Genomic DNA, 25,805 nt, shown 5'->3' on the forward strand with positions numbered 1-25,805 from the left:
CGTTTCAATTTAGTTGCAATTTATGAGCAGGCAGAGGGATATCACTTTCTGTGAAATGACTGTAAAATTCATTCGGGGAATGCTAATGAAAAACACAGCTTAGCAAGCAAGCTTCATTTTGGAAACACCTTCGTTATTTACCTCGACACCTCGGACGTCCGCTGCCACCACTCCAGGTTCCATTGGCCCGGCACTGCACGAGTCTTTGACCCTCCAAGTAATAACCCGGACTGCAACTCAGAATCACTTGCGCTCCAAACTCATTCGCTGACCCGGACACGAGCCTCCAGATGATATGTTCGGAGAGCTGACTCTCGATAGTGGGACACGTTACCGCTGGAAAAGAAGGATGTTTTCGTGTTAATGCTTTAACTTCGTGGAAAAGGAATCCTGGATCCAATAAGAGACACTCAGGTTGCCCAGAGCACACCATACTGTAGCAATTATTAGGTTTTCCACTGTTCCTAAGGAAATGTAGGAACGGTTTTAGACTGTGAGCCCACTGTTGGGTAGGGACTGTCTTTATATGTTGCCAACTTGTACTTCCCAAGCGCTTAGTACAGTGCTCTGCACACAGTAAGCGCTCAATAAATACGATTGATTGATTGATGTACAACCCACGCAACACATTCTGTAAGCTTTACTTTCATTTAATCATAATAACAATAATAATGACAGAATTTGTTAAGCGCTTAAGTATGTGTGAAGCACTGTTCTAAGCGCTGGGGGGACATAAGGCGATCAGGTTGTCCCACGTGGGGCTCACAGTCTAATCCCTATGAAGTAACTGAGGCTCAGTGAAGTTAAGTGACTTGCCCAAGATAATAATGATAGCATTTATTAAGCGCTTGCTATGTGCAAAGCACTGTTCTAAGTGCTGGGGAGGTTAACAAGGTAATCAGGCTGTCCCACGGGGGGTTCACAGGCTTCATCTCCATTTTACAGATGAGGTAACTGAGGCCCAGAGAAGTTAAGTGACTTGCCCGAAGTCACACAGCTGATAAGTGGTGGAGCCGGGAATTGAACCCATGACCTCTGATTCCCAAGACTGGACTCTTTCCACTGAGCCACACTGCTCGATCATAATTATTGAGCACTTACTGTTTGCAGAGTAGTATGCTAATCACTTGGGAGAGTATAATAAATGCTTAGAACAGCGGTTGGCACATAGTAAGCACTTAACAAATGCCATCATTATTATGTAACAATAAACAGACACATTTCCTGCCCACAAAACACTTTAATTTAAGATCATGATTTACTTAAGAATGAAATGAGGTAATGCAGAAAGTAGTAGACATAGTTCACTTGAGTGTTCTCTGTGAGAAGTTGAAAACCATGAAGATAATAATTCCCTTCCCCCTTATCTAATACCAGGGTTCCTGTAAGTACGTAGCTATACAGACACACATCCACTCTGAAGGTAGAGATTGCAATATGATAGAAAAATAGGAAGCTCGCACTCAGAACATGGAAGGCAACACTGCTTATCGTATTTATTGAGTGCTGACTGTGTGCAGAGCACTGTATTAATTCTTTTAGACTTAATATTAAGTATTAATTAAGTATTTAGTCTTTTAGACTGTGAGCCCACCTTTTAGACTGTGAGCCCACTGTTGGGTAGGGACTATCTCTATATGTTGCCAACTTGTACTTCCCAAGCGCTTAGTACAGTGCTCTGCACACAGTAAGTGCTCAATAAATGCTATTGATTGATTGATTAAGTGCTTGGACAGAACAATCCAGCAACAGAGACAATCCCTACCCAACAATGGACTCATAGTGTAGAATCAATAATAGTAGTATTTATTTTTAAACAATTACGGTGCACCAGTCATTGTATTAAGCACCGGGATAGCTGAGAAGCAGTATGGCTCAGTGGAAAGAGCCATACCCTTGGCTCTATGGCTTTGGAGTCAGAGGTCATGGGTTCAAATCCTGGCTCCGCCAATTGTCAGCTGTGTGACTTTGGGCAAGTCACTTAACTTCTCTGGGCCTCAGTTCCCTCATCTGTAAAAGAGGGATTAAGACTGGGAGCACCCTGTGGGACAACCTGATCACCTTGAACCTCCTCAGTGCTTAGAACAGTGCTTTGCACATAGTAAGCACTTAATAAATGTCATTATTATTATTATAGTTAGAAGATAATCAGGTTGGATATAGTTTCTGTCCCTCATGGGCCACACAATCTATGAAGGAGAATAGATATGGAATTCCCATTTTTTTCCAGATGAGGAAACTGAGACAGAACAGTTATAATAAGAATTATGGTATGATATGGTAAATATGGTATGGTATAAGCACTTAGTACAGTGTTTTGCACATAGTAAGTGCTCAATAAATACTATTGAATGAATCAGCCCATTGCTGGGTAGGGATCATCTCTATCTGTTGCTGAATTGCACTTTCCAATTGCTTAGTACAGTGCTCTGTACACAGTAAGTGCTCAATAAATGCGATTGAATGAATGAATGAATTTGTTAAGCACTTACTATGTGTCAGGCAGTGTACTAAGCGCTGGGGTGGATACAAACAAACCGGGTTGGACACAGTCTCTGTCCTGCATAGGGCTCACAGTCTTGATCCCCATTTTCCAAATGGGGTAACTAAGGCACAGAGAACTGACTTGCCTAAGGACACAAAGCAGACAAGTGGCAGAGCCAGGATTAGAACCCATGACTTTCAGCCTCCCAAGCCCATGCTCTATCCACAATGCCATGCTACTTCGCTGTTATATGACCTGCCCAAAGTCACAAAGCAGGCAAGCGGAGAGCTGGGATTAGAACCCAGGTCCTCTGACTCCCAAACCTGTATTTTATCTCCATATGTATACTTGGCAATCACTTGTAGTGATTTCACCCAGCTCTACTAAAATGTGTGGGTTCTATTTCCACAAAATCCTGCCTTCAGGATTTACAACATTTAATGCTGTGCGTGACTGCAGCTCAGCCACAATTTTAGTTAAATTCTCTTCCAAAATTTACATTCTAAGCATCTATCAACCAATTACTTACTGAATTCCCATTCTGGGGAAAGCGCCGTACCGGGCTCTTGGAAAGCTACACGGGATGAATTATACATGATCTTTCTTTCAAAAAAAGTCACAGGCTGTGAACTAACAACAATTACAACGGAGGAATATGGAATGGGATTCTCAGGAACGGTCACTGCTGCCCTGTATTGAGCCAAGCACTCCTTTGGACACTTAAAATTTTGTTTCCAAAATTCTGTATCTCTACTCTATGCTGATGCAAACTCTATAATTTCATCGTTCAAGCCACGGCCTGCCTGGCTTTAGGGTGGAGGATTGTTTGACTCCCATCATAATCGAGTCTGTCGACAATAATCTTCCACCAATCAATCAACTGTATTCACTGAGCGCTCACTGTGGGCAGAGCACTGTACTAAGTTCTTGGGAGAGAACTGCATAAACTGTATTATGTTGCCAACTTGTACTTCCCAAGCGCTTAGTACAGTGCTCTGCACACAGTAAGTGCTCAATAAATATGATTGATTGATAAAGGAGTTGGTAGTCACGTTCCCTGCTAACGAGTTTTCAGCCTAGACGGGGAAACAGACACTAATATAAATAAATTATGGATATGTATTTAAGTGCTGTGGGGCTGAGGAGGGGTGAATAAAGGGAGTAAATCAAAATGCAAAGGTGACATGGAAGGGAGTGGGAGAAGAGGAAGTGGCAGTTAGAGAAGGCCTCTTAAAAGAGATGTAGTTTTAATAAGGGTTGGAATAATAATAATGATGATGGTGTTTGTTAAGCGCTTACTATGTGCTAAGCACTGTTCTAAGCACTGAGGGGATACAAGGCCATCAGGTTGTCCCACGTGGGGCTCACAATCTTAATCCCCATTTTCCAGATGAGGTAACTGAGGCCCAGAGAATCAATCAATCGATCAATCGTATTTATTGAGCGCTTACTGTGTGCAGAGCACTGTACTAAGCGCTTGGGAAGTGCAAGTTGGCAACATATAGAGATGGTCCCTACCCAACAGTGGGCTCACAGTCTAGAAGGGGGAGACAGAGAACAAAACATATTAACAAAATAAAATAAATAGAATAGATATGTATAAGTAAAATAAATAAATAAATAGAGTAATAAATACGTACAAATATATATACCTATATACAGGTGCTGTGGGGAAGGGAAGGAGGTAAGGCGGGGGGGTGGAGAGGGGGAGGAGGGGGAGAGGAAGGAGGGGGCTCAGTCTGGGAAGGCCTCCTATGAAGTGAAGTGAAGTGACTTGCCCAAAGTTGTAATAATAATAATAATAATAGTAATAATAATAATAGTAATAATAATAATAATAATAATAATAATAATGGTGTTTGTTAATTGCTTACTATGTGCAAAGCACTGCTCTAAGCACTGAGGGGATACAAGGCAATCAGGTTGTCCCACGTGGAGCTCACAATCTTCATCCCCATTTTCCAGATGAGGTCACTGAGGCCCAGAGAAGTGAAGTGACTTGCCCAAAGTCACACAGCTGACAACTGGCGGAGCCGGGATTCAAACCCATGACCTCTGACTCCAAAGCCCGGGCTCTTTCCACTGAGCCACACTGCTCTGAAGGTGGGGAGAGTGATCGTCTGTCAGACAGAAAGGAGGAGGGCATTCCAGGCCAGAGGCAGGAGGTACACAAGAGGTCGGTGGCCAGATAGAGGAGCTCAGGGTAAAGCGAGCAGCTCGGCATAAGAGAAGCGAACTGTGCCGGTTGGGTTGTAGTAGAAAATCAGGGAGCTAAAATAGGAGCGGGCAAGATGATTCAGTGCTTTGACATCCCTTGTCAGGGGCTGCTCCTACTAGCATTTCACCTGCCCTATTCCTAATACTAATTACATCCTTAATTTCTGCCTCATTCAAATGCATATATGCTCTGGCTGCAAAACATAGCTTGAGAAACACTGGCTTTTCATTTTACAATGGGTGATTCCGATATTTGAATTTCCTTTTCAGCGGCAGGAAAACAAGAATGGTTACAGATGCTTTCTTGAGGATACTCAAGCTATGAAAGTAGTGTCATGATGACTCAAGCCCCTTAACATTCCCTCCCGTAAATTGTCACTATTGGTCATTTATCTAGATGAAATCATTTTGCATCAGTCATGTGGCTCAGTGGAAAGGGCACGGGCTTTGGAGTCAGAGGTCATGGGTTCAAATTCCGGCTCTGCCAATTGTCAGCTTTGTAACTTTGGGCAAGTCACTTCACTTTTCTGTGCCTCAGTTACCTCATCCGTAAAATGGGAATCAAGACTATGAGCCCCCTGTGGGACAACCTGATCACCTTGTATCCTCCCCAGCACTTCGAACATATTTACATATAACCCTAACCCTAGGGTTTGTACATATTTATTACTCTATTTATTTATTTATTTATTTATTTTACTTGTACATATCTATTCTATTTATTTTATTTTTTTAATATGTTTGATTTTGTTCTCTCTCTCCCCCTTCTAGACTGTGATCCTACTGTTGGGTAGGGAGTGTCTCTGTATGTTGCCAACTTGTACTTCTCAAGTGCTTAGTACAGTGCTCTTCACACAGTAAGCGCTCAATAAATTTGATTGATTGATTGATTAGTACATTGCACATAGTAAGCACTTAATAAATTCCATCATCGTTATTACCATTACATCCTCCAGAGAAAAGATAACAACCGTTATCTTCTTACACTGACTTGTTCCCATTAAGCTTCATGTGAGTGAGCACTGTTTATTTCCCAGCCTAGTAAGTGTAATTCGATTCATTAATTTAAGATTATGTGTCATGAGGGCAGAATGATTTAGACAGTTATATAAACAGATCTCCATGTGCGCGACTAAAACGCGACTAAAATCCCTTTACCTTGCATCCTGAGATATCTCGGGATCCTGTCAGTAGAATTAATGATGCTAATATTTCTAGACTGTGAGACCATTGTTAGGTAGGGACCATCTCTATATGTTGCCGACTTGTACTTCCCAAGTGCTTAGTACAGTGCTCTGCACACGGGAAGTGCTCAATAAATGCGATTGAATGAATGAATGAATAATGTAAAATGAGAATAGATGGAGACATAGGAAATCTTTTAGTCTACCTATTAAAAAAAAAGCAAAGCAAAATTCTGAAATTTTCTATAGAAGACACTGTTATCAACTATTTTAATTGGGAGACCCAGGATAAGAACCCAAGTCATCTGGCTTCTAGGCTTGTTCTTATGTCTTTCCATTAGTCCCTGCTGTTGGGCCTTTGTCAGCAAGTATCGTCTCAGTTATATCACTCCCTACCTTCACCTTTTCCTGTAACAGTAAGTCCAAATACCCAGTTTAAAATTTCAAGCTTGTTCATAGCAATATAGCAGGACACTGAGTCAGTGAGGCAAAAATCAGGTGACAAAGGCTATTGGGGGGGGGAAACATGGGGGAAGAAAGAAGCACGGAATGTGGGAAAATCAAGGTACAAAGGTGAAAATGCTGGCACACAAAGATGATGGTAATTGTTGAGCGCTTACTATGTGCAAAGCACTGTTCTAAGAGCTGGGGGGGATCCAAGGTGAATAGGTTTTCCCACCTGGGGCTTACAATCTTAATCCTCATTTTACAGATGAGGTAACAGGCACAGAGAAGTTGTGACGTCCCCCAAGTCATCAGCTGATAAGCGACGGAGTCAGGATTAGAACACATGACCTCTGACTCCCAAACCCGTGCTCTTTCCACTGAGCCACAGGATAAGATATAAGGACTTGGAGTGAGAGCCAGATAATGAAAAAGAGAGAGTGAGGGGAGAGTGGCAATGAGAAATAGACCCATAAGTATTTAGATAGACATCGGAGGACAAAAAGTAGATCTTGAATAAGCCCAAGGTCTTGTCTTAAGTAGTCCTTTCTCAAATTGGAGGCACTTATTACTAAGGGGAGGGGGTAAAGAGAAAGAGAGGAATATTTTCTCCATTCTTGAAAATTTTCCTGCAATTGTTTTTGTTGCAATGCCAAGGAGATATTTTGTTTCGGGGGTCCTAAAAACTTTTAAAAACAATGGTGGCTAAAGTTTGGTATTTTTAAGGAGAGAGAGACAGAGAGACAGAGAGAAAGAGACAGAGTGAATTCGTTGTCCTGCACAATCAACGAAGATACCACTGGTAGAGAAGTTCACCTGAGTGCACACTTGTCTAAAATATTCAATGCAGAATCGACAGTTGAGCCCATACCGTGCAGGTATTGCACACAGTTGTCTGTGAAAAATCCCTGTCCCTCATCTGACTGCACTGATTGACAGTTGTAGAGATTGGAAAATAGGAAGTACCATAAAAATGCTAACTATCCTTATTATTATGCTGTAAATTGGCTTTTTAAAATCAGACATTCCCCTCAACACAGGGTATACTATGCCTAGCCATTAATCATAGTGTCATACCATTAAATCCACTACTTTAACGCCAGTGACCCTCACTTTTTCATTGTGTAACCAGCATGAATCAGATCTTCAATGATCCAAAACCAGTCTAAGTAAATAATTAAAATGAAAAGAAATGAGCCTCAAACATCTGCCTCAGGGACCATATTATTACTTATACTCTGCAAACTGCAACACATTATTTCAACCTTCATTTTAGTAAACCTGAGGGGTAAAATGAACTCATTTATTTACCATTTACATTTCTGTGCTTCGTTTAATACTTATCAAAGCTGAAATGTTTCTTATCTCCAGAGACAATGTATTTATCCACACTCTAGCAGGAATTCAAGCTAATGCAGGCAGGTTTCCCTGTGGTGCCTCTTATTCAACACAGGGGAAGCAGAAATATTAAAAATGAATAAATGATGAAATAATCTAAATGCAACGTGAAGGAATTTTGACTACCCATTTTCTGATTAAATTAAGATTTATGAGGAAATAAATAAAATTCCAAACTACTTTCAAGGTTTATACCTCCAAGAGATTGTTTGTAATATCAAACCCTCCCCAAATCCCAGCTCTTCCAATCAGATACCCCTGATTAAATTCCCAGCACCCAAGCTATGTAAAGATAAAAATGATGGTAATAATAATAATGTGCAAAGCACTGTTCTAAGCACTGGGGAGGTTACAGGGTGATCAAGTTGTCCCACGGGGGGCTCACAGTCTTAATCCTCATTTTACAGATGAGGTAACTGAGGCACAGAGAAGTCAAGTGACTTGCCCAAAGTCACACAACTGACAATTGGCAGAGCCGGGGTTTGAACCCGTGACCTCTGATTCCAAAGCCCGGGCTTTTTCCACTTAGCCACGCTGCTTCCCGTGGTAATAATGGTAATAATGGTAATGGTAATAATGACAATGATGATAATAATAGATAATGATAGTGTGTTGAGTGATTACTATGTGTCAGGCACTGTACTAAATGTTGAGGTAGAAACAAGTTAATCCAGTTGGACAATGTCCTTACCCCACATGGGGCTCACAGTCCTAATTCCCATTTTACAGATGGCATAACTGAGGCACAGAGAAATGAAGTGACTTGCCCAAGGTCACACAACAGTCAAGTGGCGGAGGCAGGATTAGAAAACAGGTCCTTCTGACTCTCAGGCCTGTGATCTATTTACTAGGCCATCCTGCTTCTTATACAAACCATCAACCAACTCTAGCACTTATATTCATATTATATTATGCACGTATTCTCATTTGTTCATTCAATCGTATTTATTGAGCGCTTACTGTGTGCAGACCACTGTACGTCTCTTTATCCACTCTCACGTACAGATGTTCGTTCAACAGTATACTCCATTCTTTATTTTGACTGCATGAAATATTTTCAAGCTTCTCTTCCCTGTTAGATTTGAAGCCCCTAGTGAGCAGGGAATGTTAGATTTGTAGTTCCCAAGAGCACAGTACAGCGTACTGCATCAAGTGGCCACTCCAGAAATATTAATACTACTGCAGAGAAGTAGCGTGGCTCAGTGGAAAGAGCCCGGGCTTTGGAGTCAGAGGTCATGGGTTCAAATTCATTCATTCATTTAATCGTATTTATTGAGCGCTTACTGTGTGCAGAGCACTGTACTAAGCACTTGGGACGAACAACTTGGCAACACATCCCAGCTCCGCCACTTGTCAGCTGTGTGACTTTGGGCAAGTCACTTCACTTCTCTGGGCCTCAGTTCCCTCATCTGTAAAATGGGGATTAAGACTGTGAGCCCCCGTAGGACAACCTGATCATCTTGTAACCTCCCCAGAGCTTAGAACAGTGCTTTGCACATAGTAAGCACTTAACAAATGCCATTATTATTATTATTATTATTATTATTATTACTGCTATTACTACTAATAATAATGGATAAAAGGTAATCAGGTTGGATACAGTCCCTGACCCACATGGGCCTCACAGTCTAAACAAGAAGGAGAACAGATATTGAATCCCCATTTCATAGATGAGGAAACTGAGGCCCAGGGAAGTTAAGTAACTTGCCCAAGGTCACATAACAGGCAAGTGGCAGAGTTGTGATTAGAACCCAGGTCCTCTGATACTACCACTACTGTTACTACTTCTTCTTCTACTACTACTATTATTATTATTATTATTTGGCATTTCTTATGTAAAGTCCATTCTTGGTATATATTCCTGGGAAAGTCTCGGCTTAGTTACTGAAATTCCCATTCTCACAGTATGGTGAATAACAAAGGTTTTACCATTCAGGTTTTTATTTTGCCTATTCTGATTTTCAGGCTATTAAAAAGTGTCCACTCACCCCAGAGATGCTAGCGTAGTATGTGATACTGAAGAACACTTAAATGTTTTACATACGACTTTTCTACAAAAACCACCCTCTCATTTGTCATGAGTATTCCAGGATTTCTGTTTATCGTGGATCTCTATGATCAGATCTAAGCTCTGTGCAAAGCTAGTATACAGTTGTCGTCTTACCAGAATCAGCCACAAGCAGAGAGAGAAAGCTGCAGCTTTGATGACTTCAAAAAAAAATTACAGAATTGTCCATCCATGCTTTTCATTTAACATATTTGGGCACCTCATTGTGATTATGTGAAAAGATGAATAAATAAATATATGAATAAATAATCCACAAGCCCATAGTCCCACTGTGTCATTTGACTTTTGTTGAATGTCTTACTTCAATAAGCACTGTCTTACTGAAACCCTACTGAACTGAAATCCAAAGGCGTTCTAACTCCAGGAGTCGGTGATGATTATGTGAATAGATATGGTACGTAAAAAAGAAGCAGGGAATATTTGGGACATTAAAAAATCATTGGCCCGGGAAGAAGCTAGTATTATTAATGGTCCGCGCTGACATGGTCAAGGAACACTATAATATACAGTGCCAAGCACCTCAAGGTTTTACAAATTGGATGCTTTTCGGAATAAAAGTTTAAATCGCTCTAGATGCTTAAAACAACAAAAAAAAAAGATCACTCTTTTTCATTGCCTAATTGAGGCTTTACAGTGTTGCAGGATCTTCTGCCTTAATTTAGAAACAAACGCCAAAAATGTATGAACACTTACATTTACAAGCAGGTGGTTTCCCTTTAGTACTCCACAATCCATCTTCTTGACATACTGCTGTTGCTTGTTGACCGGATTCTAGCCTGAAGCCTTTATTACATTCATATATCACTTTACTGCCCAAAGTGAACTCATTACCCTTAATGGAACCATTTCCTGGAGATTCTGGAATTCCACAGGACACCGCTAGAAAGCAAAAACAAACAGAAAAGCAAGCTGAATACCGGGTGCATTTTTTTTTTAAATAAACACGCACCAAAATGCTATTTTAGTCGGCAATGGTGTATTCATGTGTAGGTACAGAATTCATTAAAATATTTTAAATACAAAGTGTTTCATTTCATGGAAAATATAGGCCAAACATTGTAGTATGAGAAAAGAAAACTAGATTAAACAAATAAATCAACTTTACCCCTACATTTCACATCATCAGTGATTTCAATGATAATGGTTTGATATGAATATGGATATGGAATGAGTGTTGTAAAGGTAAACTGTTTCTGCTTAGAAATTCTGAGTTAGTTGTTAGGGTGAGGCACAGATATTAGCGAGTCAACTTCTTGAAGTTTACGAGAAGAGGACACAGAGAGAGCTACTCCTCTATCTACCCAAGCCTGCAAACCCAGCTTGAACCATCTCAGTTTATTGGGAGGGAAGGAGAGGGAGAGGTTGGGATGGAGAGAGAGAAAACAATTTGACTGATTCTTGCAAATCAAAGTGCCTCTTTCCATGACCCATTATGACGATGCTATGAAAAGATCTTCCTTCAGGCACAGATACTGGGCAGGGAGAGGAACGAATGACCATTGGAATGGGCACTGCCAAAGTTCTTCTGCAGCTCTGGGCAAATTCTTCTTTTTCAGTGGTATTTATTGAGCACTTACTACATTCAGAGCACTGTACTAAGCACTAGGGAGAGTATAATAAAGCAGAGTTGGCAGACGTGTTGCCTGTTCACAACGAGCTTACAGTTTAGGGAATAAGGAACCTTCAGTAATAATAATGATGGTGTTTGTTAAGCACTTACTATGTGCCAAACACTGTTCTAAGTGCTGGAGGAGATACAAGATAATTAGGTTGTCCCACATGGGGCTCCCAGGCTTAATCCCCATTTTACAGATGAGGTAACTGAAGCACAGAGAAGTTAAGTGACTCACCCAAAGTCACACAGCGGACAAGTGGCGGAGTTGGGATTAGAACTCATGACCCCAGACTGAGCCCCCTCCTTCCTCTCCCCCTCCTCCACCTTCCCATCCCCCCACCTTACCTCCTTCCCTTCCCCACAGCACCTGTATATATGAATATGTTTGTACATATTTATTACCCTATTTATTCATTTTACTTGCACATATTTATTCTATTTATTTTATTTTGTTAATATGTTTTGTTTTACTCTCTGTCTACCCCTCTAGACTGTGAGCCCGCTGTTGGGTAGGGACCATCTCTATATGTTGCCAACTTGTACTTCCCAAGCGCTTAGTACAGAGCTCTGCACACAGTAAGTGCTCAATAAATGCGATTGAATAAATGAATGAATGACCTTTGACTCCCAAGTCCGGGCTCTTGCCACTAAGCCATGCTGCTTCTCATTTTATGTCAGTCAATCATATTTATTGAGCACTTATTGTGTGCAGAGCACTGTACTAAGCACTCGGCAGAGTACTATATAACAACAAACAGATGCATTTCCTGCCTACAATGAGCTTACAGTCTAGAGTATCTTGTTTCATGAGTCCACACTAACACACGCAAACACACACACACACATATATGTATATATACACACATATATATCTATGTATTTCATATATCTATACGTATCCATATTGGAAATGCTGCTCTCCTGGTGACTCCTAAAGAACTCTGCAAATAGTGGAGGAGAGATGGATGTCAGAAAATAAAATCTTGGAAAAATAAGAATGACTTACTTGTAAGGAGACTGTTTAATCATGAAATGTGGTTGAATTGGTCTCAAAATCATTCTCACATTCATTCATTCATTCAATCGTATTTATTGAGCTCTTACTGTGTGCAGAGCACTGTACTAAGTGCATGGAAAGTACAAGTTGGCAACATATAGAGACAGTCCCTACCCAACAGTGGACTCACAGTCTAGAAGACAGACTCTTGGGTGCCATTTGATGGAAAACATGAACATTTTGGATACATTTTGCCTTTCTAAATTAATCATAATCAGATGAGCTAGTTCATGAAGTTTGAGATTTTTTTTCGGGGGGCGAGGGGGGGGTATTGCTAGCAAACACAAAGCATGACCACAGGGAACAGAAAAAAAGAGTTCCGGGAAAGAGCAAGCTAGTTAGAGAGAAGGAGTTCAGCAAAGCACTTCATAGGTTGAACTATCATCTTAGAACCTGGGAAAACATTAGATAAGTTGAAGTGACAAATGTTGGCAACATGTGAAGTGTTCAGTCACCAGACTCTGGAGAAAAATTGTTTACGAAAATTAGGCTAGATGTAAGAAGGTGATGATGTTGATGTTCCACAGAACTAAAGCAAACAGATGGCCAGCTACAAAAAAGATTCACACTTTCAAGCATAGAACAGCATGGAAAAGAAATCCATCGGGTATTTCAGGATTGGGAATCCAACTTCCAAATATCACGATGGCTCTCTCTTCAGAAAATATATATTGAGGATAGTTCGTAGAACACCAAAGCAAACTTTAAACTGGAAGAAATGTTAGGTGAGAAACACTGCCTTAGTGGAGAGTCATTAAATGAGGGCTATAATTCCGGCTCCGCCACTTGTCTGCTGTGTGACCTTGGGCAAATCACTTAACGTCTTTATTGCCTCAGTTTTCTCATTTATAAAATGGGGATTAAGTACCTGTTCTTCCTTCCAATTAGGCTGGGAATCTTACATGGGGAAAGGACTGTTTCAGACCTGATTCTCTTGTATATTGTGCTTGTACAGTGCTTTGTACAGTGCTTTGGCACAAGGCAGGTGCTTTAACAATTACTGCAATTATTATCATTATTTTCAGATGATAGGGAATCAGCCAAACTAAATGTGGTATAATTTTAACTTTAAAGCAGGCTCACTTTACCTAATTGATCTTCAGAGAATGAGAGGGCCACCATTCCATGAGAGTTCAGGAAATGTCTCTCAATTGCATAGGGAATAAGGAATCTTCAGTAATAATAATGATGGTGCTTGTTAAGTGCTTACTATGTACCAAACACTGTTTTAAGCACTGCAATTTCAAAGCAAAGCAAAGTTCAGTGATTTGCACAAAGGAATCGAGCATAGCCCAGTGGATAGAGCTTGGCTCTAATCTTGGCTCCACCACTTGTCTGCCGTGTGACCTTAAGCAAGTCACTTACCTTCTCTGTGCCTCAGTTCCCTCATCTCTAAAATGGGGATTAAGACTGTGAGCTGTACAAGGGACAACCTGATTACCTTGTATCTACCCCAGAGCTTCGAAAAGTGCTTCACACCTAGTAAACACTAAACAAATACCATAACTATTATCATTATTCTCTCATCTGCAGGTACCAGTCGGGTGATGTAGCTTAAGAGTGTGGCATAAACAAAACCCTACAGCTGGGTGGAAGAAGATCAGATACTCCCCTAATCTGATAAAAAAAAGCATCTTAGGCAAGGTGCACCTGTATGATGTACCCTCCGATAAGAAAGAAATAAAAACTGGGATACCCAATTTTGAGTAATTTACAATCTAATGGGCAGATCACCTGCCTTATCTCAAAATTCACCCCCTCCATGTGAGCGGGAAACTACATCCCTCCAAACCTTATCAAAGCATGTTCCCTCTCCTTACCTCCCTAACCGTCGTCTTCAACTGTTCACTTTCCAATGGCTTCTTCCCGACTGCTTTCAAACAGGCGCGTGACTCCCCATTCCAAACAAAATCCTCCCTTGACACCAAGGCTCCCTCCAGTTGAGTGAGTTGCCTAAACCCACTTCCTCAAGTGCCTCTCCTCCAATTCTTTCTTGACCCCCTCCCATCTGGCTTCCATACCATTCATGCCACAGAAACTGCCCTCTCAATGGTCACAAATGATTTCTTTCTTGCCAAATCCTAATCCTCCTCGACCTCTCTGCTGCCTTCGATTCAGTCAACCACACCCTTCTCCTGGAAATATAATGATGGCATTTGTTAAGCACTTACTATGTGGAAAGCACTGTTCACAGCACTGGGGGGGCTACAAGGTGATCAGGTTGTCCCACGTGGGGCTCACGGTCTTCATCCCCATTTTACAGAGGAGGGAACTGAGGCACAGAGAAGTGACTTGCCCAAGGTCACACAGCAGACATGTGGCAGAGCTAGGATTAGAACCCATGACCTCTGACTCCCAAGCCCGGGCTCTTTCCACTGAGCCATGCTGCTTCTTCACTGACACTGTCCTCTCCTGGTTCTCTTCCTATCTCTCTGGCTGCACATTCTCAATCTCTTTCACAGACTCCTCTTCTGCCTCCCACCCCCATACTGTGGGGGTCCCTAAGGTTCAGTTCCGGGTCTCCATGTGTTTTTCATCTACACCCACTCCCTTGGAAAACTCATTCGCTCCCACGGCTTCAACTACCGCCTCTAGGTGGATGATTCCCAAACATACATCTCCAGTCCTGATCTCTCTCCCTCTCTTTAGTTTCACATTTCCTCCTGCCTTTGAGACATCTCAAATTCATTGCCCTGCCGCCACCTCAAACTTAACATGTCCAAAAAACATTCTTTATCTTCCCACCCAAACCGTATCCTCCCTGTGACTTTTCTATCACTGTAGAGAACATCATCATCCTTCCCATCTCTCAAGCCCATAACCTCAGCGTTATCTTTGATTCATCACTCTTATTCAATCCACATGTTCATTCTATCCCTAAATCCTGTTGCTTCAACCTCGACATCATTAACATTCACCTTTTCTCTTCCATCCAAACTGCTACCACGTTAATGCAGGCACTTATCCTATCCCTCCTCAATTAGTCTCCTTGCTGACCTCCCGGCCTCCTCTCTCTCTCCACTCCGGTTACACTTTACTCTGGTGCCTGGATCATTTTCCTACTAAAACGTTCAGTCCACGGTTCTCCACTCCTCAAGAACCTCCAGTGGTTGTCCATTCAGCTCTACATCAAACGGAAACTCCTTTCCATCAGCTTTAAAGCACTCAATCACCTTGTCTCCTCCTACCTCACCTAAGTGCTCTCTTACTACAACCTACTCACACTACCTCGATTTTGTCTATCTCACTAACGACTGTTCCTCCGGGCTGGACCGCCCTTCCTCTTCACCTCTTCATAACTTACCAACAATTACTCTACCCACTTTCATAGCCTATTAAAGGCACTACTCCTTTGAGAGACTGAGCCCCCTTTTTCCTCTCCTCCTCCCCATCCCCCTGCCCTACCTCCTTCCCCTCCCCAAAGCATTTGTATATATATTTGTACAGATTTATTACTCTATTTATTTAACTTGTACATAGTTACTATACTGCATCTTATAGAGTATGCAGACACACTACCTGCTCTCAATAAGCTTGCAGGCCAGTGGAAGTGCCTACTATTGTTAAACAATTTGATTGTTACCCGTGTTTTTGTCCTGTTCATAACCTTCATGATTTTGAAAATTTTGAAGCACACCACCTTCTCAGCCTTCATCTTTCCAGTCTGGAGTGCTATTTATTTCAGTCTCTATCCAGTACCCTATTTCTTGCTCTTCCACTCTGGGACATAAGTTAAAATCTTTCAACTTTCAAATATTCAGTTTCCCCATCCCAAAAATGGGAATGATCACACTTGCTTCGCTTTATCTCCTTGGGATTTTTTATAGATAAAAAAAAAGATAATCTTTCTAAAGGCGACACCATTTAAATCCAAAGCATTATTGCTATTCCTTCTCTTATAAGATCATTAAAGCAAGGCTGAGAGGTTAAATGGCTTTCTCAAGGATACACACCGATTCAGTGGCAAAGCTAAAATTATGCTCAAGAGTTCCTGGCTCCTGTCCCAGAAAATGGTTGATTAGGTCATTCTGTCTCTAACATTTGGTCAGTGGTGGTTCCACTGACATGACACCATAATAAATTGTAGCAGAGGTATTGCAAAGACGGAAATGATCTTGTTAGGATAGAAGTTCGTGTTAAAAGACACGGTGATGTAACTTAGTGTGTGGTGGAAAACTGCTGTGGAGATGAGGCATTCAGTCTATAAATCTTAACCTGGACTAATCCGATGGAAAGGAGGCTCACTCGGATCATACAGAAGTAACGTGACCTTGTGAAAAGATGGGCCTGGATGTCAGAGGATCTGGGTTCTGATCCTGGCTTCTCCACATGTCTGCTGTGAAATCTTGGGCAATTGACACCTTCTCTGTGACTCAGTTTCTTTATCTATAAAATGGAGATGAAATCTTCCCTCCTTCCTTCATTCAATCATATTTATTGAGCACATACTGTGTGCAGAGCACTGCACTAAGCGCTTGGGAAGTACAATTTACTCTATTTTATTTTGTTAATATGTTTTGTTTTGTTCTCTGTCTCCCCCTTTTTGACTGTGAGCCTGCTGTTGGATAGGGACCGTCTCTATATGTTGCCAACTTGTACTTCCCAAGCGCTTAGTACAGTGCTCTGCACACAGTAAGCACTCAATAAATACGATTCAATGAACGAATGAACAATTTGGCAACATATAGAGACGGACTCTACCATACAACGGGCTCACAGTCTAGAAGAGGGACTTCTAGATCTAGATTGAATCTACAGTGTAGAATCTAGATTCTACAATGTGGACAGGGATTGTGTCCAATCTGATGATCTTGTATCTATCTCTGTACTTTGGACAGTGCTTGGCACATAAGTCCTTAACAAGTACTATAATTATTACTTGAACTGGGCCCAACATCTCTGAGATATCACCTGACACAAAACCTCATTATCTCAGCTCTATGTCACAACCTCAAACATGGTTGATATATGCAGTTGACTTTTTGGACAACACAACTAGGGCTACATGTTAACTATACTCACTGGGGAGATAAGACCCTCCTGCACTTGGCTGACATTCATCTGCAAATGGTCCCTTTTAGAGCGGATCTAAGTTTGGGAATACACTGAAGTCAATTGTCACTTACAATTTGAATGAAATACTTGACAAGGTTAATCAAAATAATATATATTATATGTTATTAATGATATATGTATATCATTATATATATATATATATGTATATATCTTTATGTATATATGTACATATCTTTATACATATATCTTTATATATGTGTAGATATACATATCTTTATATATCTTTATATAAAGATATCTTTATATATATATATATATATATATATATATATGTATCATTTGTTCTTATTGTTCTTATTATTATTCTTTTAGACTGTGAGCCCACTGTTGGGTAGGGACTGTCTCTATGTGTTGCCAATTTGTACTTCCCAAGCGCTTAGTACAGTGCTCTGCACATAGTAAGCGCTCAATAAATACGATTGATTGATTGATTGATTATTGGAGGGAAGGAATTGGGGTGGAAAATTAAAATCCACAGATAATTCAAGTTATTCATCAGAGCTTCTTTCAGTCCTTTCTAACATTTTCACCATCACTTTTTTAAGGGAACACAATGAAATAGTTTAAGTTTTCTTTTCTTTTTTTTTTTTAAATGTCCTGCAATACCCCTTTATCTATATCCATGTAAAAACTGGTCGGTAGAATTTTAACGATAATGAAATTGGTGCGATTCATCCAAGCTTGCGTGCATGGATGACTAGGTCAAAAGGCAGAATAACCATTATAATGGCATTATTATTATTAACAACAGTAATAGTTGTGGTATTTGTTAAATACTTAGTATGTGCCAAGCAAGCATCATATTAAGTGCTGTGCTAAATATGAGGTAATCAGGTCCCAAATGGGGTTCACAGCATATATAGAAGAAGAACAGCGATTAGATTCCAATTTTACAGATTAGAGAATTGAGGCCCAGACAAGTAAAGTGACTTGCCCAAGGTCACCCGGCAGGTAAGTGGCCCGATCCTGAATTAGAAACCTGGTCCTTTGGCTAGGCTATGCTGTTTCTCTAATGATTATGCTACTTGCCCAGTGTTTACTATGTGCCAAGCACAATACTAAGCATCAGGGTAGATACAAGATTACCAGATTGGACATAGCCCCCATCCCAAATAGGGCTCACTGTTTTACTAAAAAATTCATGGAAAATATAAGACGGAGGGATACCCAAGCAGCTGCTATTGGGTAAATGAAAGAGGACACATGCAAACAAGAAGGGTAAATCAAAAGCACTGAAAGATTTTGAAGGATAAATGGGAAGCCCACTTTCAAACAATCATATCTGAAAGTTTAGAGGTGCTTGCAATCTAATTGGCAGACACTAATTATACGAAAACAATAGGAAGAAGTGTAAAACTACAGATAATACTGGTAAAAACAGAAGTTAGCAAAATAGCTTAATAAACTAATGAATAGAATAAGTAGGTTAGATACAGAAATGGGGCTGAATCAGGCTTATGGAATGATATGGTTAGAAAGGGAGTGATTATTATGGGATCGGCTCCTAGGAGAAATAGGTTTTAATCAGGTTTTGAGATGAAGAGAGAAGAGTTGACTCAAAAAGCTTGAGGGAGGGAGTTCCTTCCATGCAGAGGGAAGGGACTGAGCTATGGGATGGGGAGTTACTCCATTATCCCCTCAGTTTATTGCTAGAAATAATCTGGGTGGCTATTTCACCTGAAATTACACAAGCAGGATATTTATAAGTTAGAAGGCTGTGGACCAATTGCAGTGTGACTCCTTAGAATCACAAAAGACTAGTTTGTATTTTTTGTTCTAACCTTCTCTTGACTCTTCTCACTTCCCTTTTCTTGGGGCAGATTTGCAAGCTTGATAAGCTCACTGTGGACAAAGAACATGTCTAATAACTCTGACGCACTGTATTTTCCCAAGTGCTTAGTACAGTGCTCTGAACATAGTAAGCATTCAACAAATATCACTGATTGACATTGATTGATTATACTGGCAGTCTGGTTCATCACTAGATCAACAGTATTTTTGAGTAGGCACAGTATTTAAGCATTGGGAGAGTTCAACAACAATAATAATCATAATGTTGGTATTTGTTAAGCGCTTACTAGAGAAGCAGCATGGCTCAGTGGAAAGAGGGCTTTGGAGTCAGAGTTCATGGGTTCAAATCCCGACCCCGCCAATTGTCAGCTGTGTGACTTTGGGCAAGTCACTTAACTTCTCTGTGCTTCAGTTCCCTCATTTGTAAAATGGGGATTAAAACTCTGAGCCCCCTGTGGGACAACTCGATCACCTTGTAATCTCCCTAGTGCTTAGAACAGTGCTTTGCACATAGTAAGCATTTAATAAATGCTATTATTAGTATTATTATTATTCTCTGTGCCTTAGTTCCCTCATCTGTAAAATGGGGATGAAGACTGTGAGCCCCACGTGGGACAATCTTGATTACCTTGTATCGTACCCAGCACTTAGAACAGTGCTTGGCATGTAGTATGCACTTAACAAATGCCAACATTATTATTATTATTACTATGTGCCAAACACTATTCTAATTGCTGGGGCAGATACGAGGTCATCAGGTTGTCCCACATGGGGCACACAATCTTCCTCCCCATTTTACAGCTGAGGGAACTGAGGCACAGAGAAGTTGAGACTTGTCCAAAGTCACACAGCTGACAAGTGGCGGAGCCGGGCTTAGAACCCATGACCTCTGACTCCCAAGCCTATATGGGAGGTGCGATCTCACCTCTAAGGAGGTTACCAATCTAACTATAACTGAAGGCTTCATTTTTGGTGATCCTTTGGTAATAAGTGAGACATACAGGTGAAACACTTGAAACTACTTAGGAATCTAAATGGGACATCAGAACAGGTCTCAGATCTACGGATGGGTTGAAGACATCACCATAAATGCTCAATAAATACTATTGATTGATTGGACATCCATTTGATCTCAATCTTGAACTCATTTTCTAGACTTCTAGGCTTTCATAAAAACTCATTTTTTAAAAAAAACTGTGAATTAGTGCATCTTTGAATAGGGCACTGCGAAGGTAGCAAAATCTATGATTCACATGACAAGCTATAGCTCTGTGAGTAAGGTTTTTCTGGTGCATGCTGGCTTCTAACATCAGTGTTTTTTAAAGTGATAATGAGTCCAAAGCAGGTCATTATATTTTACACATTTTCTTGCAGATGGACTTCCGGAAAGAAGTCATAATGTTTAATAAGTCTTGGGAGAGCTACTCAAAGATTTTCAATGACAACTTCTGATGAATGAGACCAACTCCTAAGCTCTCTCATGGTGTAAACAAGTAAAACAAATATTAAAACTGTCAAATTTCAAAGAATTTAAAGGAGAAAGCTTTAGGCATAGTTGCCATTTTTAAAATTATGACTTCAGTTTTAGTGCCTAATAAGAATTGTACCTGAGGCACTTTCTCTTATCAAGCAAACTTATTTTAAGAACGGAAGGCAGACCGATGAATTGGAAAGATTGTTTTCCTCTTCGTCATTGCTTGTTAAATACTGAGAGTTTAAATAGATAGTAGCCAGGGAAAAAGCTAATAACAGATAAAAAACACTGAGAACAATGGCACTAAAAGAAATAGTCACTTGCTACATTTCTTCACTTCAGAATAGGAAGCTTAAGAGTGATGCAATCGAAATGCCAATTTAACTGGATCTTCAAAATAATACTGAAACCATCTAATTCGGTCTTCTCCTTGAAATGAATAGGATTAATCTATTGATAATGAAAACAGCTACTTGACCTGATTGCTTGCTTGGCAGTAGGAAACCAATTCTGAAAAATGCAAGATATACCTCTCCTAATGGGGATAAGAAGCAATATAGATGTTCTGAAAGCAGTATTTTGAGACATCAAGAGAGAAGGAGGAAAAAATGATGCTACCAATGGGAAAACTCTGCCTGCAAAATGAGCAGGTCACTTCTAAACCTATTCAGAACTTAATTTGGAGGTAGGCACTCAGTCCTGTTAAGATTTTGCTTTAGAATTTTTCCTTTTCTTCTCAATTTCCATAACATTTTCATAGCGTGATTCATTACAAAGTACTTTGCTAGCCTCTGAAGTCACCAAATGTTCTTGAAATTCTTGTATCTGCCAGACAGTAAAATCCTAGCTACTTCAATTTTAATGAGGTACTGTTAAAACTCCAGCACAGGCGTGTCCAGGGTACAAAATGGAAATGACTTTAGTTGACGTAGCAGGCGACAGCTTTCTTGGTCATTTTTTACCCTGTAATAAGAATAGTATTTGTTAAGTGCTTACTATGTGCCAAGCACTAGCCCTGGTACACAGGAAGATAGGAGAGAGGGATAGAGGAGAGCTCTCTTCTTCACAGTTTTGCCTCGAGAAAGAAAAATGAGGATAGTTGTGAAGTTTCAATATGGATATTCTCCTCCCATAATCACACTTAATAAATCCTTGAGGAAACAGGGACAAAATCTAAACAGTTTTCTTTGTAGTGATTCGTGTTCCTGATTAAGTGCCCCAAATAATCTGATAGTCATTCATTCATTCAATTGTATTTATTGAGCACTTACTGTGTGCAGAGCACTGTACTAAGCACTTGGAAAGTACAGTTCGGCAACAGAGACAACCCCTACCCAACAACGAGCTCATAGTCTCATTATGAATAATAATGATGGCATTTATTAAGTGCTTACTATGTGCAAAGGACTGTACTAAACACTGGGGAAGGATACAAGGTGATCAGGTTGTCCCATGGAGGGCTCACAGTCTTAATTCCCATTTTACAGATGAGGTAACTCAGGCCCAGAGAAGTTAAGTGACTTGCCCAAAGTCACACAGCTGACAACTGGCAGAGCGGGGATTTGAACCCATGACCTCTGACTCCAAAGACTGTGTTCTTTCCACTGAGCCACGCTGCTTCTCTATGAATGTTGACAGTATCTGCACACAGTAAGCACTCAATAAATACGAATGAATGAATATCTTACATTGAACTATCTGATCTAATGAGGCATGTACTCCCTAAGCGATTAGTACAGTGCCCTGAGCATAGTAAATGCTCAATAAATTCCATTGATTGATTGATCGATTTCTATTATCTTCAATTTAAAATAACATCAAGATTTTTTTATTTATTGAATGTCAAACCCTATATATTTTAGATTTTAGTGTTAGTTTGAGGTTCCATTTGAGAAGATTAGAAGCTAAAAAGATCATATGACCCTCATTTACCTGGTAGAGATATATTCAATACTAAATGAAAGTTGCTACACTGAAACGATAGAAGAATCACCATATAATAATGAGCAAAATCAAATTTCCTTTTAATTACTATTCCCCACAATAATCACAAATTTCAATTCAAATTAAATTCAGTAAAACCCATTTACCGGTTCTAAAGACGTAATTAAAGTACTTCTGGGATATAAATGATCAAAATGTTTTCACATGGACGACGTTTCTTTAAGTATTCTGATATTCCGATCTCCGTAGACCTTACTTAGTCTTGTAATCTATTCCATGGAAACTCATTTTCACATTCTATAAAGGAGTGCTTAATTGCAATTGGGTATTTCAAGATGAATCAAGAAATGCAATTTTCTTACCTTTTTGAGGTAATATGCAGAATATTAACCTTTCCCTTAATACAGGGAGACATATTTTCAGCATTATTTTAATTAAAATACTATTTGGTACAAATTATAAAATCTATAAAATGATTCTGCAAGAAATGTTCCAAAATCAATCAGAAGTAAAGGTCTATAAAGATATTAATGGTTTATTTCATTTTATGGATAACTTTTGATGATTGGAACAATCAATCGATGGTATTTATTGAGCACTTACTGTGTGCAGAGCACTGTACTAAGCACTTGGGAGAGTAAAATATAACCGAGTTGGTGGACATGTTCTCTGCACACAGCGAGCTTCAAGTGTAGCTTTATTAATGTTTAGAGATTTGAAAAGGATGGCAGGAACTCTTCTGCTTTCTCCTGTATAAGCATGAAATTTTAAATAAAACCATTAAGAAGAAAGAGGAAATATTGTTTTGTCCTACTTTAGCAACGAAATGAAACCAAGATAGTCAATTGTATTTATTGAGGACTTAGTACTGGAGAAGCAGCGTGGCTCAGTGGAAAGAGCCCTGACTCTGGAGTCAGAGGTCATGGGTTCAAATCCCGGCTCCACCACTTGTCAGCTGTGTGACCTTGGGTAAGTCACTTCACTTCTCTGTGCCTCAGTTACCTCATCTGTAAAATGGGGATGAAGATTCTGAGCTCCCGTGGGACAACCCAATCACATAGTAACTTCCCCAGTGCTTAGAACAGTGCTAGGCACATAGTAAGCACTTAATAAATGCCATTATTATTATTATTACTTGCTGTGTGCAGGGCAATGTACTAAGCATTTGGGAGAGTACAATATAAGAGAAACATTCCCAGACCAAAACAAGCAACAATCTCAAGAGGAAGACAGGCATTAATATAAAAATAATAATAACGGTAATAGCATTCGTTAAGCGATTACCATGTGCCAAGCGCTGTTCTAAGCGCTGGCCAGATACAAGGAAATCAGGTTGGACACAGTCCCTGTCCCACCTGAGGCTCACAGTCCTAATCCCCATTTTACAGATGAGGTAACTGAGGCATAGAAAAGGGAAGTGACTTGCCTAAGGTCTCACAGCAGACTCGTGGCGGAGGTGGAATTAGAACCCAGGACTTCTGACTTCCAAGCCCATGGTCTTGCCACTAAGCCATATGAATACGTTTCTTTAGCAAGATGACCCGTCTCTTAGAGAAGCAGCGTGGCTCAGTGGAATGAGCCCGGGCTTTGGAATCAGAGGTCATGGGTTCAAATCCCAGCTCTGCCAATGTCAGCTGTGTGACTTTGGGCAAGTCACTATACTTCTCTGGGCCTCAGTTACCTCATCTGTAAAATGGGGATTAAAACCATAAGCCCCTCGTGGAAAGAGCCCGGGCTTTGGAGTCAGAAGTCATGGGTTCAAATCCCGGCTCCGCCAATTGTCAGCTGTGTGACTTTGGGCAAGTCACTACACTTCTCTGGGCCTCAGTTACCTCATCTGTAAAATGGGGGTTAAAACTGTAAGCCCCTCATGGGACAACCTGATCACCTTGTAACCTCCCCAGCGCTTACAACAGTGCTTGGCACATAGTAAGAGCTTAACAAATACCATTATTATTATTATTATTATTATTATAAAGTGAGTGGTTCTAAGACAGTCACCTATGGATTTGGGTGACCTGTCTTCTGATACCATATTTCTACTGTGTGCCTTAAAAGGGAATTATTTGAGAAAACACATGTACGGAGGGGTTGATCTGTTAGGTTTCCTCACTGCTTTAAATAGTTGAGCAGGCAGTAGGTGTCAGAGTAAGGCTAGGAGCTAAATGGGCCTGACTTCCCTAAGAAGCAGCTATCTGTGGAGATGGATGTAAACACTTTCCTGAAGTCCATAAATAGAAAATGTCGGCTAACATCCATTCCCTAGGACTGGAGGACAGTCCCACTTTGTTCTACAGAAAATAGTGTCATATGACAACAGTGTGGACTAGTTCATTTATCATATTTATTGAGCACTTACCATGTGCAGAGCACTGCACTAAGCACTTGGGAGAGTACAATACAACAATAAACGGACACATTCCCTGTCCACAAAGACAAAGAGTGCCCACCTGGGAATCAGAGGACACTGGTTCTAATCCTGGCTTTGTCATTTGTCTGTGTGACCTAGGGCACATCACTTAATTTCCCTGGGCCTCCGTTATTTCATCCATAAAATGGGACTTAAGTCCTCTTTCTTCCAGGTTAGACTATGAGCCCTTTGTGGGACAGGAACTGTATTCATTCATTCAATCATATTTATTGAGCGCTTACTGTGTGTGGAGCACTGTACCGAGCGCTTAGCACTGTACTAAGCATTCAAACTGATTATCTTGTATCTAACAGAGAAGCAGTGTGGCTCTGTGGAAAGAGTGGAAAGAGGGCTTTGGAGTCAGAGTTCATGGGCTCAAATCCCGGCTCCGCCAATTGTCAGCTGTGTGACTTTGGGCAAGTCATTTCACTTTTCTGGGCCTCAGTTCCCTCATCTGTATAATGGGGATTAAGACTTTGAGCCCCCCATGGGACAACCTGATCACCTTGTAACCTCCCCAGCTCTTAGAACAGGGCTTTGCACAGAGTAAGTGCTTAATAAATGCCATCATTATTATTATATTCTTATTAACCCAGCTTTTAGAACAGTGCTTGACATATAGTAAGTGCTTAACAAATATCC

The 25,805-nt window shown here is 40.4% G+C and overlaps 1 protein-coding gene across 1 annotated transcript in view; it reads right to left on the reverse strand.

The window, feature by feature from the left end:
* Positions 1-25,805, reverse strand: part of CSMD1 (CUB and Sushi multiple domains 1) — a 1,252,749-nt gene that overhangs the window by 81,473 nt on the left and 1,145,471 nt on the right. The window contains exons 51-52 of the mRNA XM_038771657.1: positions 10,490-10,675; positions 142-336 (exon numbers count right to left, since the gene is read on the reverse strand). Of these exons, the coding sequence (XP_038627585.1) occupies positions 142-336; positions 10,490-10,675 (381 nt within the window). The remainder of the gene's footprint in view (positions 1-141; positions 337-10,489; positions 10,676-25,805) is intronic.

The sequence above is a fragment of the Tachyglossus aculeatus genome, chromosome X1 (assembly GCF_015852505.1).
Source record: "Tachyglossus aculeatus isolate mTacAcu1 chromosome X1, mTacAcu1.pri, whole genome shotgun sequence".
In the NCBI taxonomy this organism is placed as follows: domain Eukaryota; kingdom Metazoa; phylum Chordata; class Mammalia; order Monotremata; family Tachyglossidae; genus Tachyglossus; species Tachyglossus aculeatus.